Source organism: Eretmochelys imbricata, chromosome 1, assembly GCF_965152235.1.
Source record: "Eretmochelys imbricata isolate rEreImb1 chromosome 1, rEreImb1.hap1, whole genome shotgun sequence".
In the NCBI taxonomy this organism is placed as follows: domain Eukaryota; kingdom Metazoa; phylum Chordata; order Testudines; family Cheloniidae; genus Eretmochelys; species Eretmochelys imbricata.
In genome coordinates, this window is record NC_135572.1 from 186,609,940 (window position 1) to 186,637,424 (window position 27,485).

The 27,485-nt window shown below is 45.1% G+C and overlaps 1 protein-coding gene across 1 annotated transcript; it reads right to left on the reverse strand.

Moving 5' to 3' along the window:
- Nucleotides 1-2,141: 2,141 nt before the first annotated feature.
- Nucleotides 2,142-27,485, reverse strand: CD80 (CD80 molecule). Its single transcript, XM_077820198.1, has 6 exons — nt 27,389-27,485; nt 13,010-13,357; nt 9,353-9,631; nt 7,256-7,381; nt 5,000-5,144; nt 2,142-2,619 (listed from the first exon to the last, which is right to left on the reverse strand). Exons 1-5 carry the CDS (start codon nt 27,483-27,485, stop codon nt 5,017-5,019), a joined length of 978 nt encoding a protein of 325 aa, XP_077676324.1. The 3' UTR covers nt 2,142-2,619; nt 5,000-5,016.

The following is a 27,485-nucleotide window of genomic DNA, read 5'->3' on the forward strand; positions in this document are numbered from 1 at the left end:
CCCATTGTAGATCTACATCCTGCTGCTTACTCTGTGACTATATAGCTTTTAGCCAGTGTAGAAGCTAATGAGTTCCTGTAGTTTCTCAGCACATAGAGTGGATATGTTTATTATTAAGAAAAGGAAACCAAATGCAGAGTTTACCTTTTAATACAATTAAGGGGGGAAAAAACCCCATAGAATATCTTAGCCAAAATGAAGATGTTAAACTGAAAGCAGTTCACCTGTTACATTGGTTCAGACATTAAATAAGCTGAAAGGTCTCATGGAAACCATGTGCATTTCACTGAAAACACTGTGAGACAGTAGAAAACATAAAACATGTTTTATGGTGTGGGAAAAATCAAACCCTACATTTCCTGTATTTCTGTCAGTGTGAAATCCCTTAGCTCAGCTAGAAGGAATTATTTACAATGTCGAAGGGTATCTGGTGATTTACAAAAGCATATGCTCAACAGAAAAACCCTGCCCCAGAGAGCTTACAGGCTTCAGTTAGGATCACATATTAAGTATGGAACAGCTGGAGGAAGAGGGTTGGGAGTACGCCTGGTGCTTTTTGGTTTTGTTTTTATTTTAAACAGGAAAGCCATTGTGGTACAGATGCATTTCTAGGAGGAGAGGGGGAAGTTACAGAGCAGCATGAAAGAAGGCACAAAGCTGAGAGTGGGCAAGTAAGTACAGAGTGGCATAGTGGACCGTGGCCCAGTAGGAGAATACAGTAGTTAAAGCTGTCAGTAGCAAGAGTACAGACTGGTTGGTGGGTAGTAGGAATGGGAAGAAAAGAAAAATGTGACACCATTCCCACCACCATCCTAACTTGCACAGGCGTCTCACCCAGAGCTTGAGCTTCCTTAAGCTGCCTTTATTGGCTTGGTTTCCCGCCAGTAATTTCTCTCATACACACCTATTTACCAGAAAGAGGAGTGTAGGATTAGGGTGTCCCAGTGCTGCCTCCCAGCTGTGCACTCATTGGTTGCAGCAACGTCAAAAAAGTGACCAATGAGAACTCTGTGATGCGCAACCAGTCTCCACAGTTAGTATCCACTCTGCACTGCTGCCATGCGGTTACTGGTTCCCCCCCGAACAATGGCTGCAGAACAGGCTGAATGAAGCTGTAACTCACAGAGCCTATAACCAGTTAGCTTTAAAGACAAAGCAGAAGGGGTAGAATAGAATATGATAAGCAAACTGGGGCGGAGTTATGTTAGTAAATCCCATTGTGCAAGCAGCCTGTTGGGTTTTGGTTTTCCCCTCAAAATGAGAAATCGCTCTTTCCTACACAGTAGGCAATAAAACCATTCAGGCGAGATCTGGATAGGTCCTATCCAATGCTAGAGCCCAAGTCGGGCTCTTCCATGCTTCAGCTTCTGAATGGATACAGGGGGCAGACTCTGAGAACAGCAGCCATAGACTGAACAGCAGCATCCTTGGCCAGGGTAGTCCCATACTACCAAGTTTTCTGCAAGAAACTAAAGACTCAGCCCACCTCAAGCCTTGTGGAGAAGCAGTGGTAACAAGGGTGTTGTATTCACACATCCCCACACACCCTTAAGAGGAGCAGACCTGTGTTTTTGGTACTAGACAGAAATTTTCTATTTCATGTTACATTCATGTAAGTTAGCTGCTGAGCAATCTGACCACATATGAGTGTTGACCAGGGGAAATACATATAAAAAGTACCAGTTGGGTGTGTCTGCATGCTGTTAGTTGGCTGGAATGTGCAGATGAGCTTTTGGCACATCAGCTTCCTCTTTGGGGTGAACTAGCAGAGCTGTATCTTTGATTCACTAGCTGGAGAGGTTTTTGGGACAACAGGTCACGAGTACTAGCATTGCGCTGCAAATGAGGCAGATAGCTGTACGCACGTTAGTTAGCAAATGGGCAGGGTGTCAGTATATTAATGTCACTCCAGACTACACTAAATGTTATGGCTGGTGAAATAAGCATAAGACGTATTTCCCTGTCTCTGTTCAGTTCTTCCTTAAGGAGTGGCTGAACCTTGCATCCTTACTGGAGAAGGGGCCCAAGACAGGAGACATCTGTGATTGTCAGGTCCTCAAATACATTCTTAATCCAAACTCTACTCCAAGAACTCTACTGGCAACATGTCCAAGCCCAAGGACCATGCATAGAATGGAACAGATTACAGCTGCCCTCAGCTCTAACAAAGAGGTGCAGTCTGTGCTTGGCTCAAGATTGCACATTGGGACCTGTCATCTCCCAAGGGCCAGCCCCTCCTTACTAAAGATGGGCTACCTGGTAAAGCACCACAGGCCACCCTTGCCTTAGTGACAGTGTCAAAGCCAAACATCCCAAACTCTGAGGAGGCAGGTGGTGTCCTGGAGCATCAGGATGCTGGCAATATTTCTTCTTGCAGCTAATCAGGAAAATGGAGCTTCCTTTGAGGTGGCATTGCAGACACAGGGCTCTGGTGCGTGACTGTCCGAACGCTTCTGTGGTGGTGGTGTTTATTCACAAAACACCATTTTCCCAGTCCTCTTGAGCAGATTTCCTGCCTGCTCCGTCATCCTCTTCTGGAAGAGCCAAACAGTCTATGGAATAAGCCTTGGCCACAGAGGACAATGGGGACTGCAGTGCAGGGCACACGGGGTACAAGATCTGAGGGGACACAAAGGTTAGATTTTTTTACTCCTAAAACATCCATGAAAATGACTGTCAGAGATAACAGAACCATCTGCAGACTTCATGACGGCATCTAATCTAAAAAGCAGTAGCAGACGGGGTGCTTTGCCTGGGTGAGGGCAGGCACGGCAAGCCACACACCACTAGGGCGCCACACTTTGGGTTGGAATCTGGGCCAGTCTTTGGTCCTTGTGAAAGCCTGCAGGTTGTCTGGGGAGAGGGTTTACTTTGGGCAGTAAGGATGAATCAGCAGCAAACCAGCCTATCTGACTTACAACGGGCTGTGGTTGGTACTTAGATAAACTCTGCATTTTAGTGTAAGAGACTGTCCCAAGATCAGCAACAGATCTCAGCAGTTCTGACACCTGATCTCCAGTTCTGCCCACTAGACAGCAGCTATTTCAAGCATCAGGACTGGGAACAACCAAACATTTACAGAAAAGCCAGGAGGATTTTGAGAAAGAGGAATGCAGTGGAATGAATTTATTCAGTAGGGAAACTCCTACCATAGAATCTGTGCTGATAAACCCCCTCGGACTACTTGCTAACCAAGATTTAGTATCTGTTCCAGATGGGGCCTTCCCCGTAGGACAGTGAGAGTGGGTGGCTGGGTTTGGAAATGAGAAACACTAACTATGATGATTTCCCCTTCCTTCATTCTCACAGCATGTCAAGTTGTGAGCCGATCCATTCTCAGAACAGAAAAACAAACAAGTGTGACCCCTAGGACTTCACACCTGTCACCATGCTGCACACACTGGCCACTGGGACAGCAGAGAGAGAACCCAGGACATTTCCCCCAAAATAATTATTTATTAATAATTATTAGCTCTTATTGCTCAGATCCACTCTCCCCCCATTCCTTCCCCTCACCTATAGGAAAACCTTTGTTAGGAGAACAGGGTTTAAGACACAGTTGAGCAGTTCCAATTCCATCCCCAACCCCCAGGCATTTGGAAGCAGCATCTCAAAGATCTGTAATTCTGAGCCTTACTCAATAGCATTTATTTTTTCCTTTGCTTTGATTCCTATTTATCAGCCTGGGTCCTCAAGAGGAAGAGTCAGCTGTAAATCAAGTCAGGTATCAGGAGTAAGGAGAGGGGCTCCCCCGTGCCCAAAGTCATTGTAGAGGTGTAACCAGAGTTTTTCCTCACTCTGTAATTACAGGACAGTGACCCACTTGTGCTTCCATTTTCTAACACCCCCGTTTCCATGTTGACCATTCCCCAGAAACCTCCCCAACATCTTTCACTTGATCTATCAAAAATAAACAGCATTTTCAAGCCATCTCCTCCTTCTGGGGCTCCAATGAAGCTATTGGATACCTCACACCCTGTCGCCCACCTCACTGCTCACATTGGGAATCCTGAGAGGGAGAAAACTCTCCTCAAGCTACTGAAGAGGAGGGTTTGGAGGGAAGTGCCTCAGAGATGGATGAGCATTTAGGTCAACAGACTCAGGCTTGCAGGGTTCACGCTACCATGCTAAAAATAGCCAGGTAGATGTTGCAGCTCGGGGTCTGAAGTCTGGGGTGGGAGGGTGGGCAGTCTGCACAGCTAGTTCCAGCGTGGTTGTGTGAGCTCCCTGAGCCTGAGTCTGTTGACCTGGGCTGGGAAGCTCACTGCTGGCAGCTGCGTAGATAGACCTTAGGAGCCGATTATGAAAAATTGAGTTGTTCACTCACAGTTGTGCCCTCTCTCAACACCTCTGGCCACTGTGGCCATTATATGTAGCAGGAGAGGCACATGGTCTATGTGCAGTTCACCAGAAATAGTTGCTAGGGGGCCAGGGTAGCACATCAGACTGGTAAGAGGTTGATAGCTGGTGAACAGGTCAAATCGGATTCAATTTAGTAGCGACTGAAAGACATTGGCCTTGAGAGTTGTTAGTTGGCCTGTTTGTGAAATGAACAAACCTACCTCTAAGGCAATAACCAGCCTCCTGGTCTGCAGTCTCCGCAGAGCAACCAAGAGCTGGATTTATCAAGAGCTCCTCTTTCTCCCCTGCTGGCGTGAACTCTGGAGCTGGGGCAAATTGGAGGGGTGGCAGGAAGGGAACTTACACTAATGCAGTACCCATTATATTGCGAAAAGGATCAAGTGACTTGAAGAAACTGAAGACCACAGGCATCTTTCACCATTACTACGTTCACTTTAAATATAAACAAAATCTCTGCAGTTATCCAGCTGGGAGACACCTTCACTCCAGAAGATCATGTCATCTGTCCAAATGTGAGTGGCCACAAAGCCCTACAGCCTTGACCCCAGAAAACAACAGAACAATTTGTGTGCTAACATCACCACCGCATAGCATATGAGCATCTATTTTGCCATCAACAAACGGGGGAGAAAGTTACCTGCAAATACGGTCTAATCAGAAAGATTCTGCTTCCAACTTTACTGCAGGGGAGTGAATGACAACTCTTACACCCTCTTTTATTTCAGTTCCCACTACTGGATCTTGAGGGACAGGGGAGTGAGAGCACCGCAGTTGTTCGCAGCCTACGGAAAGAAGACAATCCCTCTTAAGCGCTCAGAATTCCAGTGCACTCAACAGTACTGGATCCAAATGCTTCCTTCAGCCACATTTTGATCCCTTCAAGTGGAATATCAGAGTATAATCAAGGAAACCAGATGGAGACGAGCTCTTCGTTCTAATGCCATCACTCACTTGGCAGGATTGTTCCCTTCAGCATGTTCGAGTGATTGTCTATAACCATATTCTCACTGGCTGGTTTGGGCCTTCTGGGTGGTGTCACAGATATACACCAAATCCCGCTGGTGCAGAACTAGGACTTCAGGACATGGGGCCTGTGCCCAGCGGACCCCACCGACTGGGGGGGGGTGGGCGCCACTGGAAAAATTCTGCCACTGAAGCCACAGGATGTGGAAAGCCCCCCCAGCAGCCCCTGACCCTGTTCCAAAGCCAGCCCTCCCTCCCCCGCAGCGGCCCCCACCCCTGTCTCCGGGCAAAACCCTCCCTCCACCCCACCCTACCCCTGGTGGCCTGGGACTGTAGGAGCTCTCACTTCCTGCTGTGCCCCAGGGCCATGGCACGGGGACAGAGCTTCTCCGGTCTTGGGGCTGTGGGGAGCGGGGGAGAGAAAGGAGCAAAAGGAGTTGCAGGGCTGCAGTGGGGGGACAAAATAGGGGGTACCCTGGGTGGAACACGGGTGGGCCCTTGGGCCCCACCCCTGGGGAAGGGGCAGAAAGGGGTGGGGCTGTGGGTGGGGTCACAGGCGGAAGGGGCAAGGCTGCCGGCGGAAGAGGTAGGGAGGGACCCTCCTCTTGCTGTGGCCCAGGGCCCCAGAAAAGCTTAATCTGCCTCTGATGGTGCACCAGGAGGAAACAGTGTTGCTTGACTCTCAGAGCCTAGGCTGATTTTGTAGGGTGGGCGGATAGAAACCAAAACCCCAACTCCTCACTTGTAGACAGCACGTTGAAAATTAGCTGCAGAAGCAGTGGTGCACCCAAGGAAAATAAATGCCCTTCAGCGGTTTGGGTCCCAGCTACACTAGAAATAACCTCTCCCAGCGAGGGGCAGCACTGCAACTATGATCAGCTCAAACATGCAGGCCAACAGTGCTTGCTTTAGGAGGGAGGGATAACTCAGTGGTTTGAGCATTGGCCTGCTAAACCCAGGGTTGTGAGTTCAATCCTTGAGGGGGCCATTTAGGAATCTGGGGCAAAAATTGGGGATTGGGCCTGCTTTGAGCAGGGGGTTGGACTGGATGACCTCCTGAGGTCCCTTCCAACCCTGACATTCTATGATAAATAGGATAGTGGCTACTGACAGTGCATCTTCACTGCAGGGGTGATTCTGGACTCTGAAGCTCACTTCGCCTGTGACCAAAGCCTAGATTGTGTGACCCTTAGGACACACTGTAAGGCTCATGTATTTTTCTTGGGCCTGATTTACGAAGGTATTTAGATTCCTAGAGATGAAGAGAGGTTTCTAGGTGGATTTTCAAAAGTGCCCAAGGGAGTTAGGTGCTTAACTCCTGTTGACTTTCAGTGGGAGTGAGATGCCTACTCTGCTTTTGTAAATTCCACTAGGTGCTGCTCTGCATCTTCAGGTGCCCAAATAGCTGTGTAAGTCTGGCCCCAAGTTATTCTGGGGGAAGCAAGGGGATGGTGCAAATAGGAGCTTGGTAGTGGAGGGCTTGAGGATAGGTGGCAAAGTCTTTTTAAATGGTAAAAACTCCACTATATTTTTGATGATTATACAGCAGTGATAGCCCTGGCAAAGGGCTCCTTTATATGCTTTAGTACATAAAGACAGGTCTGAACCAAATTGGCCTAGATCTAAACATCATTCAACTTTGCACAATTTCTGATCCTGACCCAAATGGCTCAGTTGCTCCCTGCCTATAATGGATCAAACCAAAACCCTGGACCTACATAGCTGCCAACCTTTAGGAAAGCCCTGTAATGGATCTATACTCCGTGACATTGACAGTTACAATTAATACAAACAGAGCATTGGATATTCTGCATTTCCTTCCCCAGTCTATCAACAGAAACGTTTCCAAATAGTACATTTTATCAAGTTTCCTATGAGGCAACAGAAAACAGCCCATGAATGTGACTCTCATTAAAGGAACTGTACTTACCATGACACCAGAAATATTTTAAAAGCAAGGCAATGGCCACAAGGAAGATGCAGATGAGAACCAAACTCGAGGCAATAATGGCCCCCTGGGGCAGAAGTCTTGGAGAAGAACATTCCTTTAGTTTTTCTGAGAAGAAAGGATTGATAAATATAACTGAAGGGCCCTTCACCATAGTGCCACTTTCACACAAGAGTGGGTCTGAGAATCCTGTTCTGTCCAAATTCTAATGTCAAGTAATGCTATTTTTGCCAGTAACATGCTTATTTGCAATATATTATCCAGCCACTCCTTATAGTCGCTGAACTATATGGAGTTCCAGGCAGGGTATGCTCCCTGGTACACAAAAGTGACAAAGCTAGAGCTCAAGCTGTGAGGAAGCCTCCCATTCCCCAAGAGTATTTTTCTGGGTTTAAGGTTTTTATGACATCTGTGTAGTTTTAAGTGCTGGATTTTCTTCCAGAACTGGGCATGGATGAACTGTGTTTTACATGAGTTCTGCAAGGCTGGGAATATCTAAAAGCAGATAGGCAAATTTGACATAAAAAGGTGCACTCAGAGGTAATACACAGTAGGAACTAAGGATCATAACCTATCTGATTAACAGAGCAGACACTGCCTGCCCTGAGAAGCCTCTGTTGGCCATGGGTGTTTATGTGGGGAAGTAACAAAACTCTTTTCCTTTAAGGAACAGTCTGCATTAAACTTCCAGTCATAGAGGCACTACTCAGGTTCTCTTGTTTCAGGTACATTTACACCTAAGCCAGGGCAGTATGTATACCTCCAGGCTGATACATAAAAGAGACCTATGAATGCAAAAGGCATATTTGAGCTATCGTTCTCTGAGTAGGGGGCAAAAAGAGTGAAGGCCTGTAATTTTATTTCAATGGATTCAGATGCTCTTGCCATTCTCATCAGATGGTGGAACACCTGTCACTTAGAATATTTAAAAGACTAGACACATATTACCACTTCTACAGTAAGGAGCTCTCCTGCATTGGCAGGAAGATGGCCTAAATGTATGCTTCATCTCATAGGGCTTTTCTCTTGCTAATGACTATGATTCTAAGATTGGGCTAAATTTAGCAGCATTCAGTTTCCTGGACATTGGCTTTATTTTCCCCATAATCTTGTCAGCTGCATGTGTGAGCCCTGCTAGCCCGGAGCTGGGACTCCCAAGCATTTGTTGCTTTAAGGACTGTTCCCAACAAACTGAAGTGAAAGTGGCCACCGACTTTAAAAATCAAAAGGTGTTTTTTGTTGTTGTCACTGTTGTTTCCCCTCCCTGCCTTCAAAGAATCAGTCATCACCTCAGGCTATTGTTTTTTTATGATTATTTTGCTGGGATTTTTCTTCCTTCTCTTCTATTCCACGCAGTATACTGTTGAGCCCTTTTCTTCATACTTGTTTCCTCCTGGGAATTTAGACATTATGTCCAGTTATTAGCAATATTCTCTGAGGGGCAGGTTCTGAGCTCCTTGCTCAAGCTGAATGGTACCTTCACAGGTCCCATTGAGTTCAGCAGGACTATGATGAATAAGGCACTATTTACCATGGGTAAGGGCAGCAGCATCTCTCCTTAGCTTCCCTTGGAAATGCCTGGATCCATACAGTCAGAACATTGGGCATAGAAACATGTTTTAAATGTTGTTTTTAATAAAAAATGTTATTTTAAATCTCTGGCTTTAAGCATCTTCTTGCAAGCTCCTTTGCACTGTGAAGCATTTAGACTGTAACGACTACCTCACATTCAGTGTACTGCCTTTCATCACCTTCCCTGTCTGTTATCACTTGCCCCTTTCCAGGCACAGACCTATTTATTGTATGATCCTCTATTTTGCACTGCACTGTATACAATCATGGTACATTACTACATACATATGTTAGGAATACTCCTGAGTGTGGGAAGATGGAATTTCTTCCTGATTATTGCAGCCAGTAACAGACCTTGAGACAGGAACGAGAGGGCTTGCAAGTTTTATGTTAGTGTAACTGTGGACACGATTCTGACATGAGTAAATGCACCCTTCTTTCTGAGCTATGTACCTCAGCGAGTTCCACAAGTTCATTACACACTGCGTACAATTGGCAGAAACTTACTCAGAGAGTAGTTAGAGGACACTTTGAAGTCATCATACTCAATGGTACATGTGAGGACAATGTCTTCAGTCAGATTGAGCTGCAATTTGGCGGTGACATTATAGAGACTGTTTTCTGAGGCAGCTGGCTTGGTTTGCCAATCCACAGACATATTATTGAGGATCCCGGAGACTCTGGGCTTTGGAAAGCCCCCATGAGAAGAACAGTTCACCATCACCTCAGTTGAGCCACAAGCATCTTTGGGTACATCCGCTGATATGACCGGCTTGCTGAAGTCAGCTGGAGCAAAGGTAGTGAGAGAGATTTAATTACCATTTTGTCAGATGAAGCACAAAATTGCAGGCTTCCTGACGCCTTGTCATTAAAGAGCCCACAGCACTTTGCATTCTAATGCCGCCAAATTCCTTCTAAAGTTACAGGTGGATAGGGAATTCTGGTATTCACCTTCACTTCCTGTCCTAAACTATTTTCCAGTATTGCAGTGCACTGTTTCACCAGCTGCCACATTCAGTGGTGGCGTGCGGTCTCTCTAGACATATGGTCATTTGTAAGGTGTCCTTCTTAACCAAAAATGCTATAGAAATATAGGGTTTGTGGTTATTAATAGTCTATTGCACAAATGTGTAGAAAAGACAACACATGGTGTGAGAAGGGCAAAATAAAAATATTTCTTGCACTGGAGTGCAAATGTCCCCATTTTCCCCACCAATGTACTTCAACCCTGTATAAGAGGCTCCATCTCTAGAGTGTGCAAAGGGAGTTGAGTCTCTAAGGAATATTCATACATTGGCCTCTCTTCTGAGTCATCCAGCAAGGGAGTCAATTAATTAATGATTTGTATTACGGTCATGTCTAGGGATCCCCCACCCACCAACTGAAATCAGGGGCCCATCATGCTGGGCACTGTACAGATGCATAGTAAGAGACAGTCCTTGTCCCAAAGAGCTTGCAATCTAAGTAGACAAGAATCAAAGCATGGAAGAGGAAACTGAGGCACAGAGGGATGAAGTGACTTTCCAAAGATCACACAGCAGATCAGTGGCAGAAAGAGAAAGATCCCAGGCTTCCTCAGTTCTATCCCAGCACCCCATCCACTGGGCCCCACTGCCTTAGTTAGCACAAAGGATTGTTTTAGAGACAGCCACTTCTAAACCAGAAACTGGACTGAAACCACTAGCTCATTTCACACAGGAGCACTGAACAGTCATCACATGGTAACAACTTTCAGTCACTGTTGTCCTAGTAATTTGTCAGCACTAGGAATATTCCTCTCCACAGGAGATGCACCCCACAAGAGGGGGAGTGGAGTGTTCTGGAAATATAGGAGGCAAGAAACTGGACAAGTCTCTTTTTTCACCTCAGTTCTCACTCGCTGATAGGGAGACAGTTCCTTCAGGGTTCCCTGCACACCAGGGGGTGTTATATACATGCTGCTGCAAGGCAGGCTGAGGTCTAGAGATGGGAAAACCTCAGGAGAGATGCACATTCAAGGTGTGGAAGATTCCAGTGCTTATTCATGGACCTAGATAGAGGCTTCCCTGCGAGATCTCTGGGACTTTCTGCTGTCATACGGCTCAAAAAGAAATCAATGTCTCTATTCTCAGTTGAAACCAGCTACCACAGAGGCAGCCGTGCAAATGGAAAATGATGATGCGAATAGAATTTCTTCTAATTTCCACGAAAGGTTCAGATTCGTTTTGAGCAACAGCACTCCTGTTCCTCCACTAAACCATTTATTGGGGGCAGTGCTTACATTGGTCTGAAAAAGTGTGCATGGGAGGAAAGATCATTTTCTATAGAAATGAAAGTGACATCATCAACATCTGCCTGTCTCCCCCACCCGCCCCATTAATTCTGCTCCCACATCTGTTCTACCCCCCTGGCTCCCCATCAATTCTGCCCTTTCCCAGCTTCATGTCTGCTCTTCCTGCAGCTCCTGGGGTTCTTCACTCCCCTTGTCACTCCCCAGGCCAAGAGTGGCTGCAGTGGCATCCCCTGTCCCCCTTCCCATGCTGGTGTTGCTGGCAAAGGAGAGACCACAGGCACCAGCCTGTCCCCATTGCTCACAGGAGGGGTGGGGAGAAGGAGCAGGGCCATCCTGAGCTGCTGGGCTCTTCCTGCTCCCCACTCCTCTCCTGGAAGAATAGGCTTCTGGGGATGGGGGGAAGGCAGGGCAGAGGAAGAGCTTTGCCGGTCCCTGCATTAGCTCTGATTGGCTGCTTACACCCTAGCAGGTGGCAAAGTAGCCAACCAGAGGGGGTTTCCCCCCATGTGGGGCTGACATGTGCACTCCTCAATGACAGCTTGAATAGTACAACTTTTATTGGCTGGGTCTGGAACCCCTTTCAACCAGGTGCCATTTAAGCACAGATCTGAGCTCAGGCTCATTTAACCCTTAGGGCATGGAAGTGTCTCATCCCTACAGCACTGGCCAGTCCCCTAGAATGTTGTGGGGCTCTCCAAGAGTGATGGGGCAAAACCAGGAAGGGTCTATGGCTGCTGAGAGGTGGGGCCTGGCCAGAAAGCAGTGTTCCCACCATACCATACCTTCCCTTGCAGGGAACGCTTCCTCCTGCCCTACGAGAGAGACCCAACTTCTCTGTGCCTCACCCTAGAAAGCAGCAAGGGGCCAAATAGCTCAAAGCACAGACCAGTGATGGCACTTTCTGGAGCGGCTCCCAGAATAAACTCCATGCCAAAGAGACTACTAGCAGGCAAGGGAAGGCAGGGAGGGAGGGGAGACCCGCTTTCAATGCTTGAAGTAGTGTGGGCAGGACCAGATTTCCAATTAGGCACATGCCTAGGGACATCGGCGTTCTAGGAGTGCCTAAAAATTAAAAATGAGTTAAAAATTAAAACATTCGCCAGTGATTCTCAACCTGCGGCCCGCGGGCTGCATACAGCCCAATTAGCACACATCTGCGGATGGCCCAGTTGTGTGCCAAAAAAAATTCAGTTTGCCACTCCAGTCCTGGCGGGGGGGGAGGGAGGGGGCTTCAGCAATGCAATGCAGAGGGCCCTGTTGGGCAAGTGGGCAGGCCCCACTTCTGCTCCAGCCTGGCTGATCACGGCTCTCCTGAGGGGCCAGAGCAATCCCTGACTGCCCCTGGTTGTGCTGCCGGCTCAGCCCGGTGGACGTAGTCACCTCCCAGCGGGACCGGTGAGTGTGGCCAGGGCACAGGAGAGTGGATCTGTAGGGGGGCTTATGGGGGGGCTCTGGGCGGTGAGGAGGTGAGGAGTGCTAGGTCATGGCGGGTGTGAGAAGTCTGTGTGTGTTGGGGCGCTGGGTAGTGGGGGGGGGGTTATGTGGGGCACTGGGCAGTTGTGGAGGGGGTGTGTGCAGGGGGTGCTGGGCAGTGGGGAGTCAGTAAGTGGGGGGGCGCTGAAGATGTTGTGCCTAGGGGTGTGTAAAGTGTAAATCTGGCCCTGAGTGTGGACTGCCATGTAGGAGGCCAGAGCTAAAGAAGGGGGATGGCAGGTAATCCTATTGGAAATAGAATCCTAATGCTGAGTCTAGCCATGCTTACGCTTCCTCAAGGATGCTATGGCCTATCTGTTCTGTTGCCATAGTCAATGATGCATCTAGTCATCCATCTTAACCCCTGGGTCTTTGTGTATTAATTAAAGGCTTCTGATGATTTGGGTCACACCACTTACCTACAACCGCCAAAACCACAGTCACGTCACATGCGCGCTTGTAAGCTCCATCCTCTAGCTCTTGAACTATGCATTTATATATGTCGTTGTCTGATAGTTTCACTGGGAAGATCGACATTGTGAGGTTCTGTAGGTCCATCTTGGTCCGGTTCTCATACTTTGCATCGGTCTTGAGCTGCACACCTTTTGAGTAAGCAATCGCTACTTCCGAATTTGTTGTTTGCCAGTAAACACGATAGTTAAACAGGGCGTGTAGGCTGGGTAGTTTATAGCAGCAGGGCAGGAGGACGCTGTCTCCCACTTTGGCTTTGAGCATCATTTCCTGTGCAAAGACTGCAGGGAAACAAACTGGAAATAACAACATATGTCATGAGATAGTCATATACCCGTAATGCCCATTCTGCCTACAACTCCATCACCCTTGATCACAACTCAGTCTACTCCCACTGACGTGCCCCAGCTTTCCATTGTCCAGTTTACACTGAAATATTCTCCTGGAAGGGACCTGTCTCGGTGATGTGTTCTTGTGATGCTCCAGTCTCACGTATGGATTTAAGTAGGGTGACCAGATGTCCCGTTTTTAAAGGGACAGTCCCGTTTTTTGGGCCTTTTTCTTATATAGATGCCTATTACCCCCCACCCCGTCCCATTTTTTCACAGTTGATATCTGGTCACCCTAGATCTAAGTAATAAAAAATGGTTGCTAAACCTGTGGATTAGCGAAAATGAATAGAGCAGCAGCATCTGCATGGAAAGCAGAATAGGTCACAACTTTCAAAACTCAGAGTAAGTAATCATCACTATTGTCATTAAAGGGGTGATGTATGTTGTCAAAGCTGTTAGGGACCAAAACATCTCTTCTCTCTCTTCCTAGAGCTGTTTGTTTGCAAAATCCCTGTCGTTTTCCTGTGTGTTTCCCCAACCCCAAGCAAATGCAGCAATGCATCTTTCTTGTAAAGGGAAGGGAGGGAGAACCAAGCCAACACACCAGCACTCATGAGCAACCCTACAACAACAAGCCAGCATCATAGCCCGACATTCACAAGCATCTCTACAAGAACAAACCAAGACACACAGCCTACAGTTCATGAGCATCCCCACAGCAAATCTGGATACATACCCTGGTGCTTATGAGGAGCCTCACTAAACCCAAACTGGCAGCTCGTTGCTCATGAGTATCCCCTATGCTAACAAACCAATGTCACAGCTTGGTGCTCATGAGCATCCTTGTGACAATAGGCCAGCACACTTCTGAAGGGGAAAAAAAGAAAAGATCAACCCAGCCCTGTCCTGCAGTGGTTCCCCTGCTTTGCAGTATCCCCTTTGCACTCTGCTCCCATGCTTAGTCTTGCAATGCAGCACTACAGTAGCTTCCCCCCACTCCATCTGGCCACACAGTGGAGGTAGGACATCAGAGGTGATGGCAAGCTGGAAGGCTGGAGAGGACCCGTGATAGCAGAACAGAGGCTAGCTGAGGATTGATTGGCCCAGAGTGATGACAGAGCAGTGTCTGGAGAGAAAGAATGATCTTGTGGTTCAAGCAAAATGTGGGCAGTTCTATTGGGACCTCTGCCATAAGTTGCTGAGTAGCTTTGGGCCAGTCAACCTCTCTGTGGCCAAGTTTCCCAAAGTGGGGATAACGATACTTACCAACCCTAAAGGGTCTCCTAAGGCTTAACTCATTGCTTGTAAAGCTCTCTGAGATCCTCCCTGGAAGGTGCTAGAGAAGGAAAAAAATCTTAGCCTGCCCCGGTGCTCCCTGATTTGCAGGAGGCGTGCCTGCAATTAACCAGAGTTCACAATTCAGACACCAAACCAAACCGAAAGCATGAGATTTCATGATTCCAGCATGAAATGCACAGGGAATCCATTGCCAGAGCACATGCCCCTGCTCCACCCACCTGCCTTATGGCAAATTAGTAGGAAACATATAGAAAAATGCCAGGTCCAGCAAATACAAAATTGTGTTTTCCATTTAATTGGGGAGCTCTTCTTTGACTCAGGCACTTCATTGCCCCCTCGCTAGTGACAGATCCCAAGGAGAGCTCTTTTTTATCAATCAGGTGTGCTACTCTGTGTAACGCAGCCCACCTTAAGCTGCATGTCTTGCTGCTCCTCCTCTTTGAGTGTGTCTGTCTTCTTCCTGCTTGTGTCTCCTTCCAGCTCAGTTACTATCATTGCTAGACTTCCGATAACAGCAACTGAAACTTTGGGATTTTGGCCTGATATCACCACCCAATGGAGCTGGGTTTTTTGCTTTTTTTTATTATAGAGAAGAGTGGGCGTAGCTGTAAATGTCAATGAGACATCGCATCATGAGTTGCATGAGGTTCTCCACACTTTGCCACCAAGAGTCTCCTCTGCAACCAAAAGGAGAACAAAAACCTCCTCGGCAGTACATATGCAGAGGCTGGAAACTCCTGCTGATGTCACACCCGCCCTTAAAAGGCACTGCACCCATGAAACTGCAACCCGAACACTTTAAGCCTGAAGCAACCACAGTCCAGGGAGAGTCATGCAGCTCCACAAAAGTCCCCAGTTCATATGAGTTTACTTTAAAGGTGAATTGCAAAGCAAACATGAAAACTGAAGCCAGTCCAGATTTACGTACCTAATGTTCCCCATAACCATACTCTGTAGAAGGCATCCACTATGGAAAAAACATTTTAATGAATCATCTAGACAAAAATTCCCCCCTCTTCCCAACCCGCCTATGAAATCCTCTTGGTCCTTGCTCTCTGTTCCCAGAATGGATACTTCATTGTGACCCCACGGATGAAGGAGTCAGGGATAGAGGAAGGAATTTCAGTTCTCTCACTCCTCCCACAGAAGAGAGCAAGATGCAGGGATTTCCTTAGTTGCTTCCTACAAAGGACACAGGAACTCCAACTCCATTTGCTTGGTGATTCCCACTTTACTACCTACTTGATCAGAGACAGTGCTATGATTAGATCTCTGCATGGGTCAGGCAGAAGGAGTAGAGTGCTGATCAGGAGAGGTGCTCTGAGCATAACAAGGCAATAAGGAAGCGTTAGCAGTAAGGTTGGCAGAATTTATATACATAATTTCAGTGGATAATATCAATGGTTATTTTTAAGCATTTTAATTTTTTTCAATTTAAAGTTTCTCCATTGTGCAAAATTATGGGTTTTAAGCATTTATTTTTTATTTTTTATCTTTTTTTTTTTTAACAGTTGCGGGATCAGGAAATTATTTAATGACAGCAGATACTGAGGTTCAAAAAATTAAAGCTTTATAACCATTAAAACACAAACTGTCAACATCAGATATCAAAATATACAATACATATATCCTTAAATCAACAAGTCATACCTGTTTTTTGCTATTCATTTGCTAGTGCATTTGTAATCAATCTAACTCAAAATCTAAATCACTGGATTTGTCAAGTACCATTTTTCTTACTTTTGCCTATCCGTAAATTTCAGTTATCATCTATGGAATATTTTTTCAGCGGTTTAAGTGTGTATGGCGAAATAGACATTTACTGACATATACAAATCAAAATCTAACCCTTCCAAACCTAGTTATCGGGGATCAGATTGGGCTAGCTAAAGATGTCTCAATGAACCATTGTTTTTCCCTGATTTCTGCATCTTGATTCCAGAATTTCAATTTGCATTATGCATCTGCTGGTTGCTACTCCACTGTTAAGGTTAAGTTTTGTTTTTAACTTAAAGCAGGGATTCAACCTCTTCACTTTATAGGAAAACTATGGCACATTCTCCCCAACATTCTAGTACTTACTCCTTAAATACAAAGTGATTTTTCCAAGAATTTACAAATAAATTCAATAATTAGGTTATCAATTAAAATTAATTAAGTAGGTCTTTAAAGAAATTTGCACCTGCTTCATTATTTTCCTGTCCCAAATGATCTTAGCAATGGGATAACAGATATTTTAAAATTTCCATATAGTTCATATTGGGCATAGGCTATATCTCAGGCAATGTGGTTGTATTTAAGATGAATTACTGTTGTCTCTAATTGTTATGAGTATATTTGCTATGGACAGGCTCCTGTCAACAGCTCAGGTAACTCATAAGTGGGGCTGGTGTGACATCGGAGGTAACTCAACAAATCATCACCCTTCCTCTGAAGCTAATTTGCATGCAACAATTCTATTGGTTGTAATGCCTCAGTGGTATGAGGAAGACAGGGCACATGTGCTGAGAGCAGTCTTCGGTAGATTTGGCCCAACTGGTAGTACGCTTTAAAGATTATGTAGCTGTATAGTAGGTGGCTGCACATTAGCTTGACAGGATTTGACAGGATTCCTATGGCACTTCTATTTTGGTTCTACTGTGCACGGAGGCAGCACTGTACTGGGAAAATGAGGCAGGAGCACAGAGATACTGGACTCAGCAATGGGTTCTCCCTGAACCCCTTCCCAAGTGCTGGAATCAGTAAGAGAGCCCTGCACACCAATAAGTCAATTGCAAATTAAGGGTCCGGTTCACCAATATGCTTCAGCAGCTTTGTGCTGCACGCTCTGACAATGCAAAGCAGCTATAAATCCAGCTCTTAGTGACCAGGTACTCCTTGGTGGGCCAGGAGCTCTTCTTACCACAGATGTAGTGCGGAGAAGGAAGGTAGAAACAGAGCAGCTCTTTAAAAAATAGATAGTTTTTTTATGTCACCAGGAGTTGTATTCAGTCCCATTTCCTTATAGGTGTTCAGTGTGTGTCAACTGTGCCCAAAGCAACCTTAATTCTACTCTGTACTGATTCTATGAGGAGGGAAAGGTATGAAAGAAATCAAATTTGTTTTTAAAACTGAATTTCCTCTAGACTGGGACCGTACATGCAAATTCATGGATTCTAAGGCCAGAAGGGACCATGATCATCTAGTCTGACCTCTTGTATACCACAGGCCACAGAACTTCCCTGATTTAATTCCTGTTTGAATGAAAGCACATCTTTAGAAAAATATACAATCTTGATTTAAAAATTGCTGATGGTGGAGAATCCACCTTGACCCTTGGTAAATTGTTCCAATGGTTAATTACTCTCACAGTTACAAAAAAAAAAAAAAAAAAAAAAAAGCACGCTTTGTTTCTAGTCTGAATTTGTCTACTTCCAGCCACTGAATCTTGTTATAACTTTTGTCTACTAGAAGTGTCCTTTATTATCAAGTTTCCATACTGGACACAGATGTTTGTAGACTATGATCAAGTCACCTTAACCGTCTCTTTGTTAAGATAAACAGACTGAGGTAACTGAATATCACTGTAGGACATGTTTTCCAATCTAATCATTCTCGGGGCTCATCTCTGAACCTTCTCCAATTGATCATCAACATCCTTCCTGAATTGTGGGCACCAGAACTGGATGCGGTATTCGAGTAGCAGTCTCATCAATTCCAAATACAGAGGTAAAATAACCTCTCTACTCCTTCTCAGTATTCCCCTGGAATTCTAAGGATTTCATTAGCCCTTTTGGCCACAGCATTGCACTGGTAGCTCATGTTCAGCTGATTATCCACCGTGACCCCCAAGTCCTTTTCAGAGTCACTGCTTCCCAGAATAGGGGGCCCCAGCCTGTAAGTATGGCCTACATTCTTTGTTCCTAGAGGTATAACTGTACACTTGACCGTATTAAAACACATAGTTTACTTGTACCCAGTTTACCAAGTGACCCAGACCAATCTGTATCAGTAACCTATCTTCGTCATTATTTACCACTCCCACAATCCTTGTGTCATCTGCAAATTTTATCACTGATGTTTTATGCTTTCTTCCAGGTCATTGATAAAAATGTTAAATAGTACAGGGACAAGAACAGATGCCTCTGGAACCCCACTAAAAACTCATCCATTGATAATGATTCCCTATGTACAGTTACATTTTTAGATCAATTGGTTAGTCAGTTTTAATCCATTTAAAGCATTCCAATGTTGATTTTGTTTGGTTCTAGTTTCTTAATGCCACGTGGTACCAAGACAAATACCTTACAAGAACTGTAAGTATAGTACATCAACACTATTACCTTTATCAACCAAACTTCTAGTCTCATTAAAAAAATTATCCATTTAGTTTGACAAGATCTATTTTCCAAAAACTACGTTGATTGGCATTAATTATATTACCCTACTTTAATTCTTTACTAATCACGTCCCATATCAGACATTCCACTATTTTTCCCAGAACTGATGTCAGGCTGACAGGCCTGTGATTACCCAGACCATCCCATTTATTCTTTTTAAATAGTGGCACTAATTAGCTTTCTTTAAATCCTCTAGAAGTTCACCACTGTTCCAAGACTTATTGACAATCAGCAATAACGGTCTAGACTGCTCCTCTGCAACTCTTTTAAAACTCTCGAATGAAAGTATTTGGACCTGCTGATTTTAAAATGTCTAACTTTAGTAGCTGCTGTCTAACATCTCCAGAGATACTAGTGGAATGGAAAATATTTCATCATCAACACCACCACCACATCACTACATTGTCTAGCTTTTTCATTGAACATTTCTGCCTTTTCTGAATTGTCACTGACAATTATACCACTTCCATCTAGTAAAGGACTATATCATTGTTAGGATTCTTTTTGTCCCTAAAATACTTGACCATCTCCTTAATGCCTTTAACGTAATCACATAGCTGTGTCATGTCATCTCTATAAGGCAAAGTTAAGGTGGGTTAGAAGCTGCAAACTGTGCATTATTGCCTTATGTTTGTATTTCTTTTAAGCATAACCTTAACCCTCAATTTCCTGGATTTAAAAGGCTTGGTTTGAAGACAATTACAACATCTCTACAGGTTTCAGAGTAACAGCCGTGTTAGTCTGTATTCGCAAAAAGAAAAGGAGGACTTGTGGCACCTTAGAGACTAACCAATTTATTTGAGCATGAGCTTTCGTGAGCTACAGCTCACTTCATCAGAGCTGTAGCTCACGAAAGCTCATGCTCAAATAAATTGGTTAGTCTCTAAGGTGCCACAAGTCCTCCTTTTCTTTTTGCGAACATCTCTACAATTTCTTTTATCCTTAAGGTACTGATACATACTTTCAATCTTAACACCATTTTAACATTTTTATTTTTATTTTATTTTTTTTGGTTTAAAAGAGGTCTCTAGCCCTTATGATTATGAAGAAAGCCTGGAAAACATGAACCATGTGAAAGCGATGCACTGATGCTGAGCCTGCAAAACAGCATGAACTCGTAGATCTGGGAAGTGTGTTACCCCTATTCATCTCAGTGGCAAGTTAGCTCTGAAGCCTAATGATGGTAATATCAACCTCAATAACAACATTGTTAACTATGTTACTGAAGATCAAAGCATGTCCAGCACCACGACTTCCCTCCCACCCAATTTAACCCAAGCCTGTCACAGGCAGTTCAAAGCAGAGCACATGGGGTGCTAATCAGCATGCTGTCCATTGTTGTAATTCTTACTCAGCAAGAATTGGACTACAGTCATCCCCACTTTGCCTAAACTTGTTTGTGTCACTACAGTGAGCAGACCACAGCCCAAAGACTTGCAGTCAGGGAGCAGATACACTGAGTAAGACGGGGGCATTTTTACTGAGTCACTGATGTGACAATAACTTTGCTGATCAGAAAAACAATTCAGCATTAGAAGTGCCTTGATCTTTAATTAGTAACTCCTAAGACGTGCCAGGGAAGCTTTAATAACCATGTAGTCAAGAGGGTGTCACCTTGGCACCATCTCTAGCAACACAGTGACATGCCCCACATCAGCGTCACCATAATGGGGGCACATGAACACTGCCTTCTGAGCTCCACTTCCCTGTGCAAGCCACCCACTGGGGTACTTCAAATCCCAACTCTACCTAGTTTACAAGATAAGAAAGATCACATCTCATGGTAGCAAGACTGTATAGCCACTAGCCAATATGTTACATCCAAACAAGGAGCTGTGAGGGACAAAACCCTGATGGATTCCGCTTTCTTAGCTGCTTGGATCCAAGTGAAGACATTCAGACTGGATGAATGACTTTTTTAAAGGTCTATTTGCCTTGACTTTTATTTTGCCCCTCCCACTCGGGTTATTCTGAGACAAATGGAATATGCGTGCTGGGCAGGGGGGAGGGTTGTTTTCTTTAATGCATATCAGCAGAGCTGGGGTATAGGATGGAAGGGGAGCGGTTTTTGTTGTGGGAAGAGAGGGGAGAGGGAGTGAAAGACCCAGTGAAACCCTCTTCCAGCACTAGGAGCAGACAAACCAAGTTAGGATAAGAAAGGACTGAGTTGAACATTCACTCAGAATTCAAATCCAAACCTGGATCTTCTCTGAGGTTAGAAAAATGGCGGTTCCTTTAAAACAACTCCCTCCTCCCCCACCCCGACATTTCCTCAGCATTCTTGCGCTTGCTGGTTTGGGGCACGACCAGAAGTAGAAGTTGTGCAAGACCAATCTAGGGGGATGTGTAGAGCACAGAGATTGGGATGAATTTGTTAAGTTTTTTCAAGATTCATCTATCCCTGGTTTGAACCCAGTCCTGAATAGTACTTTCTAGTAGAATACTTTGCCGTTCTGTAGCACCTTCCTACTGAGGCAGTTCTCAAAGCACGTCCGTCACAAAACCCCCGCCTGAGTATTATCCCCACTTTATAACGAGAGGTTTCAGAGCAACAGCTGTGTTAGTCTGTATTCGCAAAAAGAAAAGGAGGACTTGTGGCACCTTAGAGACTAACCAATTTATTTGAGCATAAGCTTTCGTGAGCTACAGCTCACTTCATCGGATGCATACTGTGGAAAGTGTAGAAGATGTTTTTATACACACAAACCATGAAAAAATGGGTGTTTATCACTACAAAAGGTTTTCTCTCCCCTCACCCCACTCTCCTGCTGGTAATAGCTTACCAGCTATTAAGCTATTACCAGATGCTGTAAGTGCCCAACACCTGTGAAAATCAAGCCCTACATGCCTCAGATTGGGTACCCCAAATTAGTGAACACTTTTGGTTTAAGTGACTTCCCTGAAAATGCACAAGTTAGTGATAGGGCAGGGAATAGAAACCCAGAGTCCTTACTCCAAGCCCTCTGCTCTAATGGGCATGTATCCACTAGGGCACTGAGGTGGGAATCTTGGCAATAATCCAAAATGTGAGGTTGAGGAAATATTTTATATATATATATGTATTTAATCTAACCGGCTAAGTGATCATTAAAGGAGAATAAAATTGCATTCTACAACTATCTGACTATAACTATCTGAAAGGTATAAAGACCAAGGATGGAGAGAAATTGTAGAGGGCAGTCCCAAGGGGAAAAAAGCTAAAAGTATGAGTCCATGAGAGGACCATCTATGTTGAATTGCAAGCACTTTCTAACAGCAAGATCTCTTTAGACTGAAATAGTTTCCCAAAGGAAGTGATGAACACGTCTTAGAACAGTCAAAGGTAGACAGGCGGTCACATGCTCTACATAGAACAAGTTTGCAAGTTGCAGTGGCAGGGTTTGACTAGATTATCTTTCCCACCTTTAATTTTTATTATCCAATGTTGTTATACTGCAGAATCAGAGGAAAGTGAAATGTACTGTGTCCTGTATGTAGGAAGACGTCATCATTAGTCACTGCCCAGCCAGCAGTCAGTCAGCACTTTCATTTTCAGTCAGGGAGTCCCCTGGGACCAATGAACTGAAGTGATATTTGAAAAGGTAAGAGAGAAAAGCAGAAGCACAGTCAGTGGCAGTTCCGCATTTGGAACCATTTGCATATTCTCGAATGACCTTCTGAATCTACCAGTGATGTTCCTTGGAGGGAATCGAGTTGTTACAACTAGATTTGAGCTCTGATCCATTTAAAAACAGCAACTGGCCTCTTTCGCACAACGCTGAATTTTAGAGCCTTCAGCCTTCCTGAGGGCATTTACCAATGTCGCTCACCTGGCTAAAGGCACAGCACATATAAAAATACATCTACTGAACGCACAGCTCAGACAAAGACCTCACGTCATTAAATGCAAAACACCTCTACATAAATTCAATACAACAATAACACAACAAATGTTTGTTATTATGTGATTATCATACACATTGTAAGGAGAGTGGTCACTTTAGATAAGCTATTACCAGCAGGAGAGTGGGTTTGTGTGTGTGTGTTGGGGGGGGGGGGGGCGTAAAACCTGGATTTGTGCTGGAAATGGCCCAACTTGATTATCATACACATTGTAAGGAGAGTGATCACTTTAGATAAGCTATTACCAGCAGGAGAGTGGGGTGGGAGGAGGTATTTTTTCATGCTTTGTGTGTATATAAAAAGATCTTCTACACTTTCCACAGTATGCATCCGATGAAGTGAGCTGTAGCTCATGAAAGCTCATGCTCAAATAAATTGGTTAGTCTCTAAGGTGCCACAAGTACTCCTTTTCTTTTTGCGAATACAGACTAACACGGCTGTTACTCTGAAACAACAAATGTAAATGCTGAGGAGTCAGCAAAAGTTAATGGCCTCAGAGTAATATGAACTCACACATGTGCACACTGGATTTGTTTGGATTTATATAGAAGAGTCTAACTGGGTAAATGTAGGTGAGCTAAGGTCTTCAGAGTAACTCTGACAGCGCCTGATGTGAACATTTGAATATGCAACTTAATACAAAGTTTAAATGTAGTACATTTCTTTGGGGGTTTTTACTTTTATGTAAAGAAAATAGAACAAAGAGAGGGGAAAGGAAAGAAAGCATCCATAAACTATGATCCCGACTAGACTTTCTAGCTCGCCCTTTACATTTCTGGGCAGCTTGGGGTGGAAGGTTGGAAGGAGTCAATTCTAACTTTTGCTACCGATATTTTTGGCTGAATAAATTGTTTCTGCATCTTTGGGTTCTGAGGAGGCAGCAGCTCATCCAAAAAGGCAAAAGAGACAGGGGCAGCAGTAGCAAAAAGGCAGAAACTGAATTTGCATGGCTTGACCGCTTGGGCTGTGGCTGCGTCAGTGAAACATTTGCAATTTCCTCATTGCAGTCTGGCCCCGGTACAGCCCCTAGTCCTATTGGGAATTGCACAGAAACTGGCCACAAATGGACAGAGAGTCATTAGTAGCTGATGAAAACTTTGCCAATGCCCACTGAGCATACTACCCTTTTTGATTTTTAATCTCTCCCACCACGCCCAACAGAAACCATCTCCTCCCTGAGCTGGCTATTGTCACATGCGTTAGAGAGGGGATTCCCAGCTCTTTTGAGTTGTTGGTGAGGAAACATTTTCTTTCATTGCTGAAGGAAGTGTATTTCCCCACCTTCCAATAACTCAAAAATGTTGCAGGGATTTTCCTCAAAACTTTCCAAAAAAATTCACCGCTGGCCAGAGCCCAGGAACCAGATCCTGACCCTTGGCACCACTCCGGGCAGGCAAAGAGGCTGCATAACCGTATTAAAGGGGTAGTAGGAGCTTCTCCCAGCAAGTGAGACTGGACGGCTAAGGATGGCTCCATTGGCTCTACGTCACCTCCTTCTGGTCTTCACCAACACCTGGGGTAGGCCAGGAGCACACTGAGATCCGGCAACCGTTGGCCAGTATAAGAGTTTCTAAGGGTACGTCCACACTGCAGCACAGAGCGAGCCTCCCAGCCTGAACTGACAGATTCAGGCTACCTTGGCTCGAGTTAGTGTGCTAAAAATAGCAGTGTGGATGTTGCTGCACCAGTGGAGGCTTGGGTGGCTAGCGCCCAGCTGCAGTGTAGACCCACCCTAAGGGGCTGTTACAAGCCAGCATAATTTAGAATAGCTCTAAGGCTACTCTAAGTTACGCTAGGACTTGAAGTGATCTCAGGAAGCCCTGGGGAATTGGGGAAGCACAAAGATGACTTGAAGCCACCTTTGCAACCCTTCCCTGCCCTATCCCAGGTCCTGTGCTGAGTGCAGCGTGTTGGAACCTGAGAACGGGGACCCACGCATGAAAAACACCAGCCACAAAGGAGAAATGTTCAGAAAGTTATGAGCATTTGGAAAGATAGAGTTAGATCGAAAGCCCTGAGGTTACACTATCTATAGCAATCACTAACAGTGACTGTGTGTGTGTGTGTGTATCTATATATACACACTGTATCCACTATAGCTCTTGTGTGTGTGTGTATATATATGATACACACACACACACAAGCTAAGGGCTATAGTTGATACAGTAAATATTGTGCCACAGGTTGAAGAAAATAGCTTCAGGAATTATTGCCCACTGAAGGTCATTTTATTCGCCTCAAGGGGCAATAAACATATGTATTCTGGGGGTGATGCTGGTTTAGATTTTATTATACAATGTTCTGTTTCCTAAACATGGTGCAGCTTTAGTTAACCTCTAAAAGGGTCCTGAATTTTATATCACAGGCTTAGAACAATTTTGTTCCATGTCATAGTAAAATAATGACTACAGTAGGTTCTTCTAGAGTGCCCATCACCATGGTATCTACCTGCTGTCATTTAGCCCTTAATCCATACATCACAAAGTAGGGTATGTATCAAAACTTCTATTTTGCAAAAGCATTTAAGGCTCAAAAATAGTCACTGATTTTGGGTACCCAACTTGAGGCACTTCAAGGTGCCTTGATACTATCTGAGTCCCCCAGCTCAGAGAGGAGAAAAAATTATAACCAGTACATTTTAGAAATCTCCAAAGCTTTTCTCTGCTTGTTAATGCCATAGTGTTCAAATCAAGCATCTTGCAGTCTACCAGGATTAGAAACAGAAGGATTGTTCCTTTGGAAAGGACAGTTCCTGGCTTTCTAATGGGATAAAGCTCCTGTTTCTATTGATTAGACCTTAAAACTGTCAGTGGTGAAGGCCTGCGTATTGTCTATCCTGGGCTTAGTATAATTTTGGGGAAAAATGTCACTTTACTCATCAGTAATGTGGCCTTCTCGTACACACACACACTTATACACATACACACGATGGTTTAGTGCGGCATAGCATTACAGCATGAGTGTGGATGGATGCATTACTCACAAATACATGTATTATGTTTATGACACATATTTATATGTGTGGTTAGGAAATTGGGAGAGAGAAAAGAGCCCTGAAAACGTGGTGGTTTGCTTTACAGGGGACTGCATGTTTAATTCCATGTGAAATTCCCCAAGTTTTGCTTTGAGTTTCAGGTTTGAACAAACTCAATCTTAAAGTGAAACTCTGTGGAAATGACAAAGTTTTCCCTCATTTCATAATACTACCATGAAAAACTCAGAATTTTGAACAACTTTTATGCAAAGCCACAGTTCAGCACAGTTTGCTCTAAAGTGTCATGAACTACACGGAAACTGTCATTAAGCCTAATGCTTCAAATCTGTAAGGGATCCAAGCTCAGGAGAACTGTATGTGCTTTGCGGTTCCGGTGTTAACATTTCACACAGCTGTGAGGACTGATCTCAAAAGTCTATTGAATTCAATGGGCCTAGCAGCAGACTCTTGGAGAGGGCGAGGGGACAGGATATATGACTCAGTCCCAAGACCAGTAATCTAAGCCTGCATTAGGGGAATTGTTGATTGTGTGATTTTGCAATGACCAGTTTATTGTACATTTCCCAGAGGAGAAATGATCTCTTTCCATTTCTGCATCTCCTGGGAGCTTAGAAGCTCTTCTGTCCCAGAAGCTCTGAATCAGCCCCTATCCTTGCAGTCAAGGGAAGACTGGACAGGGCAGGGCTTCAGTGACTGGAAAGGGTACCGCTGAGCAATGAGAGAACACCCACGCATTAACACCCTGCCTATCCTTGGCAGCACAGCTGGCTCTTAGCTGTGTGTGGCCCTATGAAAAGTAGCACTTGCATGGACCCCCCCAGCCTCAGACCAGGCACTTTCCCACATCCCTTCCTGCCTGCCTCTGGTACTCACCCTGCCCGTGGGGAACCCTCACCCCTCACACTATTGAGACTCAGCAGTCTTTAGTGACCCACTTGGCCTAGGAAGCCAAGATGGAGGAGAACTGCCACTTTCCAAACAGAGAGCGGACAAGGGTGTCTTGGGAATTCTCTCTCTGCTGTGGCCTGCAGGCACTGCTCCGATGGGGCCGCGGCTATGGAATTGAGGATGCCCTTCTAGACAGCACCTCATGGGTGTGGGGAGTGCAGGGCCCAACATAGGCACATAGGTCACACAAGCTTATGGTTGGGTCTGTTCAGAGGAGTGGGACCAGGATCAGAAATCCAGTTCTTGCGTAGAGTATTAACCCCCACAGGCCATCAGGGCTCTCCCCAGCACCCTGATATTTCTACTAAATTTTAGAAAGAGTGAAAGGCACTACCTTGGAAGCTGCAGTCTTCTCTCTGTCCCCACAACATGCAGCAGCAGCAGCTCCAGCCCCCCAAGTTTCTGCCCCAATGCTCCTCACCGGCCTAGTGTGGGGAACGAGGGAGACAAAGCTCCTGAGATACAAAAATGGAACTGAACTTGTCCACTTACCTAGACCAGTGAAGTGAAGCACAAAGAGGCCCTGCCAGAACCAATTCTTTAGAGCCAGTCCAGACCACATCAGTTCAGCCCCAGCCGCACACACCAT

Coding starts and splice junctions, on each gene's coding strand:
- CD80 (XM_077820198.1), bottom strand. CDS start 27,485: ATGGTGTGTGCGGCTGGGGCTGAACTGATGTGGTCTGGACTGGCTCTA. Junction 13,358..27,388: donor GCTTCACTTCACTGGTCTAG/GTAAGTGGACAA, acceptor TGTTATTTCCAG/TTTGTTTCCCTGCAGTCTTT. Junction 9,632..13,009: donor TGTGGTTTTGGCGGTTGTAG/GTAAGTGGTGTG, acceptor CCTTTGCTCCAG/CTGACTTCAGCAAGCCGGTC.